General features: G+C 38.8%; 1 protein-coding gene across 1 annotated transcript in view; it reads left to right on the top strand.

Moving 5' to 3' along the window:
• Window positions 1-12149, top strand: part of pard3bb (par-3 family cell polarity regulator beta b) — a 358866-nt gene that overhangs the window by 208013 nt on the left and 138704 nt on the right. Inside the window, exon 23 of the mRNA XM_037686865.1 lies at window positions 2458-2534. Within this exon, the coding sequence (XP_037542793.1) occupies window positions 2458-2534 (77 nt within the window). The remainder of the gene's footprint in view (window positions 1-2457; window positions 2535-12149) is intronic.

Here is a 12149-nt window from a genome sequence, read left to right as displayed (position 1 = left end):
CAAAGTCCTGTTTGAACAAAACAAAAGTGGTTCAAAACAACTTTGATGTTTTGAACCACTTTGGCTATGGCTGCCACAGAGGAGTCAGTGGGGGAGAGGGCGGACTACAGAAAAACATCTTATCACCATCAAACTGGTTGGCCCACTATGCGAGTGTGCTGCGTCTGGGACAGAGTTTGTTGTGGCTCCTCAGACTGAAGAAGTCCTTTGGATGAAAAACGAAATGTTTCAACACAAAGAAACCGTCCAGAGGACCTGACTGAACCTGGTTGGATTATTTTACCTGGATTATTGAGCATGAGCTTTGATTATGCTTTAATGAAGTTTCATGCGAAACGAACCGCTTTCTCTTTAAAATGTCTCATAAATATGATTCTTTTTAGTGCTTTCTTTATTGATAAATGTGTTTTCCTTCACATCCTCACTCACCTCTTAGCCTCCACCTCATGATGCAAGTCATTCATTCCCTCATCTCCAACCCCTCTAGCCATCTCGACTTCTCTCCGTTAACATCTTGTTTAAATCGTGCCATTATTATCCCTTTCACCTCGCCACTCTGCCGCCCTTGTCTTCACCTCATTCATTCTCTTGTTTTATAAGTCACCTTTCATCTCTGTTCTCTCCCTTTGCCACTTCTCGACAACTTCATAATGTCCCTCCTCCTCCTCTCTAAGTCGTTTACTCCCCATTCACTCCATCTCTCTTTCCTCCTTTCTTCTCCGTCTAATGCCTTTTCATTCATTCGCTCCACATCTCTATTTGCTTTTAATATCCCGCTGTTTCCCTACCTGAGATATTGAAGCCATAAAGACAGGTGTTCAAAAGAAAGCAGGGCCAGCAAATCTGTTTTATATGCTTTCCGGCTTCATTCCATGGGATGTGGATAGAAATGGAAAGCCAGAGAAGGAGAGCAAAACATGTACTATTTGATATTTAATTATCACTGCATTGTAGACAGAAAAACATAGTTGAAACCTTTTAACCGTTTTGTCTACAACAGTTGCAATGTGAACACTTTAATTCATACAGTAGACTTTTCACAAAAACTAAATGCAGACAATCTTCAAAGTTCATGCTCAATAATCCAGGTAAAACAATCCAGCAAAGCTCAGTCAGGTAATCTGGATGGTATCTTTTTTTTTTTTTTTTTCATTTCGTCCTTCATCCAAAGGACTTCATCAGTCCGAGGAGCCACAAACAAACCCAATCCCACAAGCAGCACACTCGTATAGTGGACCAACCACTGTTGGCTATGTCCACAATTTGGCTATGGCTGCCTCAGAGGAGTCAACGGGGGAGAGCGTGGGCCCCAGAAACCATCTTATCACCAGAAAACTGGTTGGTCCACTATGTGAGTGCGCTGCTTGTGGGACTGAGTTTGTTATGGCTCCTCAGACTGATGAAGTCCTTTGAATGAAGGACAAAATGTCTAAACAATGAAAAAGAAACGCCCAGATGACCTGACTTAACTTTGTTGGATTTGTTTTTACCTGGATTATTGAGCATGAACTTTGGTGTTTTGAACCACTTTGGCTATGACTGCCTCAGAGGAGTCGACGGGGGAGAGCATGGGCCCCAGATACCATCTTATCACCAGCAAACTGGTTGGTCTACCATGTGAGTGTGCTGCTTGTGGGACTGAGTTTGTTTGTGGCTCCTTGGGCTGAATAAGTCCTTTGGATGAAGAACGAAACGTCTCAACAACAAAAATAGAAACCATCCAGATGACCTGACTGTACTTTGTTAAATGCAAACAAAATTCCCAGTCACCTAAATACCCCATCTTTCTGCATTAGTACATGTTTAAATTGAAGTTTTAAATAAAATGTCTTCTTCACTAAAGTGTGTTGATGCATGAGGTTTAGTTTGATTTATGCTCCTCCAAATAATCCTGGCTATTCCCTAAGAAATTCTGTTTATATGTACATATGTATGTGTGGGGGCTGGGGAGGGGGGATTTTAAAAGGAAAAGAGAGAAGGGAGTAAGTGTAGAGGAGAAAATGAGATGGTGAGGGTTAGAGTGAACCAATGAGAAGAAGTAGGAAAGATTGAACTGTCAGCAGCCTGGATTAATCTTTTTTTTTTTTTCAATATACAGATGAAATTCAGCTCAATTCGTGTGTTTGTGTGCGTGTTAAAGTGAGACGTAATGTTTTGAAGTAACCTAATCTTGGACGGAGACCCTTTTTAGCCCCAACAAACCTCAGAAGGCGTAAATCCCCAGTAACTAGCCTTTGTTGATCTTAAATTACCCCCACATCACAAACGCTCGCGCACACATCGAAGATGAGGGGCTTATGGGTGTGCATTGCACATGCTTAGGCTTACAGTTTTAAAGTTTCTGCTTACTTTGGGCAGGCAAATGTAGTGTATAATTTAGGCTACTACACTTGAAAGGTAACAAAACCTTGTGATTTAACGCCCCCCACAAACTAACCATTTATTTTTCTTCAACAGATGCCAGCCAAAGGGACAGATCATCGTGTGACACCGCGGTATGAAGAGGTGGAACGTCAGTACGCCTCCTTACCAAGGTATTGCATTGTCTCATTGCTTTTTGCGAGAGGGTTCATTAAACAATTTTTTATGTTTCACATATTTGTTCTGTCTTCTTTGTTTTCTTCTATTCCTTTTATGAAATCTTTTTGTCTCCTGACTGTCTCCGGAGGCCACGTCTCAGACAAGAACTCACCTCCGCTCTGGGGAAAACACACTCAGACGGGGCTGAAAACTGATCCCTAACTCCAAAGTCTGCACCCCCATCAAAACGTTCTTGGGCTTATCTTGTCAGACATTTTCAGTCTTTGTGAATGCCTTATCTAAGTGAGCTGATGTGGTTCAGACACTCATTTCTATTCAGTGAGAATCTGGATGACTTATGCTGCTTATAGAGCCCAATCATATCTAATTAAACTTTATTTAAAGCTTCACAGATAGATGATCACAAATTCAGTTCAGTTTATTTATAAAGTGCCAAGTCACAACAGAAGTCGTCTCAGGGCACTGAACAGAAACATTTATATATATATATATATATATATATATATATATATATATATACAAAATAATACGTTAACACTATTAATCTGAGGAGCAGACTGCAATTCATTTCAGGAAATTAGGTCAATTTGTCCTCTAGTAGTCTAAGCCTATAGCAGTATAACAAGCCAACCCTAACTATAGGATTTATCAAAAAGGAAAGTCTTAAGCCGAGTCTTAAAACTGGACAATGTGTCAGCCTCATGGACAGAAACTGGAATCTGGTTCCATAAGAGAGGAGCCTGATAACTGAAAGATCATCCTCCCATTCTGCTTTTTGAAACTCTAGGAATTGTGAGTAAGCCTGCAGTCTGAGAGCGAAGTGCTCTGTTAGGAAGAATGATCAAATGATCAAAATAATCAAAAGATGCATTTTATTATTTTATTCTTGACTATTATGCCTTAATATTGATCTTACAATAACTGTAAAACTTAGTTCTTCCAGCTTTAAACGTTTATTAATGAAACCGTAAATTATTTAGTCCTTAACATGCATTGAAACAATTGTTCTATTTTTAACTGCAAAACATAACCAGGATTTTTTTTTTTTAAGAATTAGTTTCTTAAAATTCATCTACAGCAAAAAAAAAAAGTAAATAATTTAAAAAATAACATTGAGTTGAAATAGTTCCAAAAATGCATCCGACATTCATCCTAAAACTTTATTTAAAATTAAAACAAAATGAAGAGGCAATATGTAAAAAACATAAGTGTCTCCTTTCCTGCTCCATAGACATTAAGAGGGGAAGTAGTAGCCACGTTTTGCTTTTTTAATAAAACCGACTAAGCTTTTTGCACAGTGATAGCTGGACATGGGCTCCAGTCACCCCCACGACCCAAAAAGGAAGAAGCGGGTAAACAATAATGAATGGATGGATGGAAGTTTTAGAAAAACTAAGACTGGCAGTTTGCTGCTTAGAATCTTGTGTGTTTTAGCACAATGCCAGAAAGGAAACACATCAGCAATGGTCTTAAAGAAGCAACTGTTGCTGCCCATCAATCTGGGAAGGGTTAAAAGTCTGTTGGAACAGTTTGGAGTCCATTATTTTATGCAAAATGTTCTCAAGTTTAAAACCGCTGGGCGCTGTAAATCCTTCTTAGAGTGGACGTGAGTTCACCCCAAAGTCTGTTCAGTGCTCATGGACATTATATGAAACCCAGGAGCTTTGTATGAGACTACAGGATTATTGTGGGGGGGGGGGGGGGGGTTTACATTTAGTTTGTGCTCTATTTAATATTGTTTCTATAATAATTTGGGGAGTGGGTAACTTTACAGAAGACAAGCATTTTAGACACATAACAAGGCAGAAATCAGGACATACAAAGAGAACTCTGATATTTGGTAATCTAGCAAGAGAACATGATCACTCACTGATACTTCAGCCATTTGTTGAGTGCTTTATGTTGATTTTTCTTCTTGGACAGCATGAAATGTTGCAAACCTTATCCAACACAAGAATGACACTTGAGTGTATTATTCAACTCTTGATATATTCTATGGTTATTTCTCCTGTGCTTTCAATGTGATCAGATAAATATAACTTACTCTAAAATGTTAAGGACAGTTGTACAGAATCATCTAACCATCACTTTTTTTTTGCATTTTTGTATTTGCAACTTTGCCACTTTGGTTTAGTCCCAGCCAAAAAAAAAAAGATCACCCTCCTCTAACATCACAGTTTATTTTCTTCCGATCTCTCGTTTATTGAAATCATGAAACCCAATGAATCCAGTCAGTTATTGGTACTTAGACTACAAACATGTCAAAGACAAAAACCTGGATGACCTTTAATTTTCTGCTGGACATGTCCTTTATCCCCCACATAAAAAAATGTTATTAGAACCGCCTTCTTCCACCTGCGTAATATCACTAAAATTTGAAACATCTTAATGATGCAGAAAAACTGGTTCATGCATTTGTCACATCTAGACTGGACTATTGCAATGGTTTATTATCTGGATGTCCAAATACTTCTTTAAAAAGTCTTCAGTTAATCCCAAATGCTGCTGCCAGAGTCTTAACTGGAGTTAGTGGGAGAGATCATATCCCTCCAGTTTTAGCTTCTCTCCACTGGCTCCCTGTCAAATTCAGGATATAATTCAAAATCTTACTTCTAACCTACAAAGCCCTCAACAACCTTGCTCCATCGTATATTGCAGATCTTACAGAACTTTCTGTGCAGGCTTATCAGAAATGCCAGCTGAAACAACATCTTCAGAAACTGTGGCTGATCTGAAAAGCGCTCATAGACTAATCTCAACACCTCGACGTCAAATGCATATGTAATCTTCAACAAAGTCCATTGTCAATAATCCAGTTATACAATCCAACATTTTTCAGTCAGGTCATCTGGACAGTTTATTTTTTTGTGCTGAAACGTTTCGCCTTCGATCCGGAAGGCTTCATCAGTCAAGGAAACCAAAAAAAAGGCCGGCAATGAAGGAGGGGGCGTGCCAAAGACACCATCTTAGCACCAACATAACTGGTTTGTTCCACTTTGGAGTAAGCTGTTAGGGGAAGAATCAGTTTTGTGTTGTGTGTTTCCTTGACTGATGAAGCATTCCGGATCGAAGGCGAAACGTTTCAGCACAAAAAAAGAAACTGTCCAGATGACCTGACTGAAAAATGTTACATATGTAATTATGTTTTAATTGTGCTTGCTGGTAGAGTTTTTTTTTATGTCTCAAATCGTGTCCCGATAGACAAGATGTGAAAGATCTCTTTTTGTAATACTACTATCTACCCTCATGTTTCTCCCCCTTTTCCTATCTAAGATTATTATTCTGAAAAAGGATAAGAAAGGCCACGTTTAGTTATAGTAGCAGCTTCGTGCACTCTGTCCATCTTCCGGAGGACTGCATGTACATGCTCTCGTTGTATCTCGGTGCAATGATAATAAAACTTTTTCTGATTCTGATTATTGTTCCACATTTTCTAACAGAGCACTTCACTCTCAGACTTCAGGTTTCCTTGTGGTTCCTAGAGTTTCCAGAAGCAAAATGGGAGGAAGATCTTTCAGTTATCAGGCTCCTCTCTTGTGGAACCAACTTCCAGTTTCTGCCTGTAAGGCTGACACATTGTCCAGTTTTAAGACTGGACTTAAGACTTTCCTTTTTGGTAAATCCTATAGTTAGGGTTGGCTTGTTATGCTGCTATAGGCTTAGACTACTGGAGGACAATGTGACCTAATTTCTTAAAATTAATTGTTACAGTTAAATATTTTGCATTTTAAATTATTTCTATCTTAACGTGATTCTTGACCTGCCATTGTTTCTGTTCCTCTCAAACCCAGCCGGTTAAAGCAGATGGTCGCTTGTCCTGATCCTGGTTTTGCTAAAGGTTTCTTCCTCATGAAGGAAGTTTTCCTTCCCACTGTCGCCTTCATGCTTGCTCAAGATGAGAGTTCTGTGATGGAGTTAAACTCAAAGCAGTCTGCTCCTCAGATAAATAGTGTTATTAATTTACTTTTTTTGTATATGAATGTTTCTGTTCAGTGCCCTGAGATGACTTTTGTTGTGACTTGGCACTTTATAAATAAACTGAACTGAATTGAATTGAAACATTACATTTCCCAGCTGTTTTTTTTTTTGTTTTTTTTACCACCACATGATCTCCTGCTCCCGTGACCCAAAATGGAAGAAGCGGGTAAAAGTTAATTGATGGATGGATGGGTTCTCCTGCTTTGAATGTCCAACTACCTGTAATGTTTTAAAATGGATTAGTTGGAGAACAGTAAAAGTGTTCAGTAGTCACTAGCTACCAACACAGCTGACTAACAAATGCTTGTTTGTTTGTGTCTGCCAGCACAAGTGAGTCTGTAAGTTCAGCTGAAGAACAGAAGTTAAGAACATTAGAAAGTTTATGGTCAGGTTCCCAACCCTGTTAAAATGGTGAGATGACCATTTCACACCTCTCTTGTCTCTGTCACGTGTGTGTGTGTGTGTCCGAGATGAAGAGGGAGGGTGTCTGTGTGGGTGATGACTTTGGCAGATGGGAGCGAGAACAGCGCTGATAGTTTTGAGGTCTGGCTCTGGTATCTGGAAAGCCTTGGGAGGTTGGACACTTTCACAGACGCTGGCATACAGTACATTCTTGTTCTGTTTCCACTTAGAGACGTGCACTTTCACTTATAAATACTGTCAAATGCAAATGTATGTGTCAGTGGTCAGACGTCACTGTGCTTATATGTTGCCTCGTTGACAGTTATAAGGGCGCATTTCACTAAAACATACAAGATAAAAACAAAATCTTATCTCTAAACAGAAACCTTCTTGTATTACACTTGTAAATAATTCATTTAAAAGACACATTTGTATGATTGGAATGACTTCTCAACCAGAAAACTGCTTTGCCTTCAGGATTAGATAATAGTTTTATGCAGTGTCTTGTGCTGCCAAGTCTCAGATGGTAGAAGCCAAATTTTTTTGCAAGCGTTGCACTTTATTCCAAAACAGCCTTTTCTGCAATGACCACGCCAGCCTGAAAGCAAAAGCAATTACTATGTATTAATTTCAGTTTATTTATATGGCCTTGTTGCACTGCAAAAGTATAATCTTAGATCATTGTACATGAAAAAGTATAGAGATAGACATATTAGCCCAGAAACCCAGAAATTAACCCAGAAAACCCAGAATTATTGAGCATGGACTTTGTTGTTAACCCAGAAATGCTTCTTTTTTCTGACAATATGTGCCAAAATTCTCTGATTTTTCTTCATATTTTTCTGCATATTTGTCTGTTTTCATTTTATTTTCTGTCAGAAAAGGCAGAGTTGTAGATACTTTTTTTTTTTTTAAACGCATCCAGGCTGTTGACCTTATGAAAACACATCGTTTTTCCACCAGACTAGAAATAGCCGGCAGGCTGTGAGTATCTCGCGTCATCATGCTTGTATAGTTTCACGCTTTCATCGGCAGACTCGCGTTGTTTCGTAAGCGCTGCTTGGAGGTAATGTGTTTCTATTATTTCCAAGCAAGCCCAAAAATAGCTGGAGGGCTGCCTAATCAGATACTGTACGTTTGACTCAACATCAGTTAGCTCAACCTTTGAATACCTTGTGTGTATATGTGTGTGTTTGTCAGAGTGTGTGTGTGTCTGTGTGCTGGAAAGACAAGATGTTGATAGGTCTAAAATTAGTCAGTGATGGTTCTCTGCCCAAAGCTCAAACACTTCTCCAAACACACTGTCGGCAAATATCACTGCTCGAAATAGATACAAATCTATTCAGGTTATATTCTTTTACTGCCTCATCATACTATTCATTGTTTAGGAATTAATAAAAATACATTTTTAGGTAAATATTCTTGAAGCTGTCCATTGGTCGGCACCAATGATTTTCCCCCATCCATCAACAGCTTGCAACCTGTTGGATTAATCAACATTTCACTTTTTTTTATACGTCCTGTACCTAAACGTAGCATCTCCCTGGGTTGTGACTGTTAACAACTAGTTGATTAACAGTTTTGGTCTCCAAAGTTTATCTCCAAAATATCTTGAAATATTTGCAGGGATTCTCAATTTCCTCTCTTGCCCTAGGCTTTCAGGCTTGTCGCTTGAATTTTTTTACCTGTTCAAAAAATGTGTGCAACAAATCTTCTTTTAGAATAATCACAGTGATAGCAAGTGTCTCAAATTAGTCTCCAACCCACCCATCCATCCATCCATTATCTTTACCCGCTTATTCCATTTTGGGTCATGGGAGTCGCCAGTGCCCATGTCCAGCAATCACTGTGCGAGGGGCGGGGTACACCCTGGACGGGTCACAAGTCCATCACAGGGCCGCATAGAAACAAACGAGACAAACAACCATTCACTCTCTCACTCACACTATAGGGACAATGTAGAGTTACCAATCAGCCTAACATGCATGTTTTTGGTCTGTGGGAGGAAACCGGAGTACCCGGAGAAAACCCACGCAAGCACGGAGAGAACATGCAAACTCCACCCAGAAAGGCCCCTGGACCGGGATTTGAACCAAGGACCTGCTCGCTGAGAGGCAGCAGCTCTACCAGTTGTGCCACCGTGCTGCCCAGTCTCCAACCCATCTCACATTAGTCTCTAACCTGTCTCTAAAGTACTAGAGCTGTATTCTGACACCTGCTTAGAAGCCTTCCTCTATAGAAGATATCCAAGACTACAGCCAGGTGTAAAACATGTACCAATGATAAATTAATTTACTTCAGTAGATTAAATCCTAAAAGTACGGGTGGCAGCCATTGTTGATACAATGTTGGAGAAGATGAGAAACAAAAATATACGCATGACCTAGAATGTAATTTTCTTGTTTTGTATTGTCTTAAAATGTTGAGTTTCCAATTATTCCCCAATAGCCCATTGAGATTTATATTAATAGGCTAAACTCTATATTCAGAATATGTGTCCAATAAATCTCTTGCATATTTAAAGTTCTTAATTAGTTTCTCTTTTTTTTATATATAAAAGTTAAGCGATGCATATTTCTTCTTTTCTTTATCCTGGTAAATAAAAAAGGAAGGACATAGAAGTATGACCTTTCTCATTAAAGCTCCCAGTCTCCTCTTACTCCCTTTTTATGAAATTACCTCTCTGTCCTCTTCACCCACATCTCTTCTCCCTGTTTTCAACCATTTTCCCATCCGTCGTCTCGTCCATTTTGCTCGCTCTCAGTATTTCCATTTTTTTGAAACAAAGGACTCCATTGAGAGCTAGAGAACCTCTTTAAACATTTGCATATGTAACGAAAAGTCAAAATTTACACATGCAAAAGGATTGTTCACAAGTTAAAAAAAAAAGTAAGAAAGGAGATTTTCTGTTGTAGCCACGTTGCAGCATAACTTGAGCTGCCAAAATTGCCGAAATGTAAAATATTCAGAACAAAACTAAGCTTTAAAAATAAAAAAAAAAAGCTTAAATTAAATTTAAAAGTGATGGGGCAAAACGGCCTGTAAACAACTGTTCCCACACTTTATTTGAATATTCTGCGGTCAGTAGATGGTTATCACCATTTGTGCATGGTTAACATTAGCAGGTTATGCCCCATGTCTGCCCCATTCCTGACCCATTTAAACATTCTTTCTTTCTTTGTGTCAAAAACACACATGCCGTTAAGCCTCACAGCCCTATCGCTTCTACGTCGTGTTATTCTTTTCATTACACAGTAACGCAGAGAGAAAATCAAGCAACGTGAACAAACAGGGGTCAGAAGTCGACAGATTTCACAACGTGCAGATCCTATTTAAAATATAACCATGGAAAAACGTAGACTCAGGAGATTTTATAAATAATTAAACAATGAAGGAAATAAATGGGGTTTGTTTACTCATTAAGTAAATCGTCATAAATGATTTATGCTGTTTAAGACATTCTTTTATTTAAAATACATTATGTCTACCAATTTAGAAAGTCCGTTCTCTATACATTTAAGGCACATAAACCTAAAGTGATTTACTTTTGACTAGAGACATTATTCTGATTTCTTATAACAGCTTTCAGTTGCTCAACATACAGCCTTGACCCAATTTGATTAGTCTGATATCCTTTCCTAGTTTGTCCTCGTTAATACCCTTATTTGATTAAAAGAGCCAATCAGAATTGTTTTCCATGGGTCTGGGGACTCTGCGACTTCCTCTTTATAATGATGATGGTGTGATTACTAACTATAGTGCAGATGCTTTACTGTGGCCTCCACACTTTTTTGGGGTTTATGCTCATTCATTCATATCTGGCTCCACTGTGCATTTCTTCTTTACAGATCTCTATTTTTTCTCTCTGTGTCTATCAACAACTACTTGTATTCTTTCTGAACTTGGGGTGAAATGGATTTTTTTTTTTTTTTATCTTGGTCAGTTTGAGTAGATGATAAATTAAATGGGAAAGTTTCTTACTCTCTTGAGTAGACCTCCCAGCCAGGCTTGAGACTTTCCCAGACCACTTTACAGCGCTGACACAATCCACCCTATTGTCCAGTTGTTGTTTTTCTGTTTCTCTGGACTCATTGAAATTGTTTGTTAGTCATCCAGAAGATCCAGTGATTGACCCCATAACCTCATACAAAGCAACAAAATAATAGTGACAATATCTTCAAGACCCACAAACTATTGGAACTTTATTGGAAAATACTGATGAACATGAAAACAGAGTAAGTCATTTTAATAAAAGCACAACCCTTAAATGGCTTGTGTTTAATATTTGCACTTTTTGTTTTTCACAGGCTGGGTTTTAAATTTAGCTTTAAATGCTTTTTTATTTATTTTTGTTTTTTTTATGAGAATAATGAAAAGCATCATCAGTGGTACTTGTGGATCAAGAAAAATCTGCATTTCTATTGCTTTCTGGAAGTAATTAGTTTTTTACTGTTCTTTATTCTCAAAAAATTGACCACACTAAACATATGTATGCTGATATAAATTATCAGTCATCCAAGACGTAGTAACACATTTTATCAACAGTAACTTTTTAAACACATTTTGTTTCTTATTGAAAGAGCTTAATCAAAAGAAGTTCAGTAAGTAGGCTTGATTCGAGACGTTTGTCTCCTTCCAGTTGAAGCTTCGTTGATCAATCGCGTCTTGTCACGTGTACAGGTAGTAAGTGTCACAAGAATGGAATACCCAGTATGAAAGGACTGAAGAAGAACAACTTAGACACAATAAGGCCAATTCAGTGCTTTTATTTACAGTGGGTAGAAACTCTGGATTAAACAGGAACCCTGGGGAACAAGGAGATGGTTTATGTCCAGAGTTCAACAAAGGGGTTTTACTTGGAACGTGCAACTTCCTTACTGGTTGATGGTAGATGATCTGTTTGGATCCTTTACAGTCATGAGAAGGTCCAGAGAGCGCAATAGAGTGTGTGGCTGTAGACACAGGAGAGCAGCTGAAGGGGCACAGGTAAGGTCCCAGAGGTTCACGGGGAGATCCAAGTACACTGGTAGGTCTCAGGAGGTTCACATTGGCAGGGTAATGCTCCAGCGTCAAAAGAGAGTCTTCGTCTGCCTTATATATGCCTTGGAGCCTCATCAGGAATGTATTGTCTGCAGGTGTGTGAGTACGGTGCCCTCTGGTGAGCAAACACTGGAACTGCCACAGTAAGCCAATAGTGTGCCTAACAGACTCTTCGAGACACGCCCACA

The sequence above is a fragment of the Nematolebias whitei genome, chromosome 13, assembly GCF_014905685.2.
Source record: "Nematolebias whitei isolate Nwh7 chromosome 13, NemWhi1, whole genome shotgun sequence".
In the NCBI taxonomy this organism is placed as follows: Eukaryota; Metazoa; Chordata; class Actinopteri; order Cyprinodontiformes; family Rivulidae; genus Nematolebias; species Nematolebias whitei.
The sequence above is the reverse complement of the archived record's forward strand: the minus strand, read 5'-3'. Positions and strand labels throughout refer to the sequence as shown.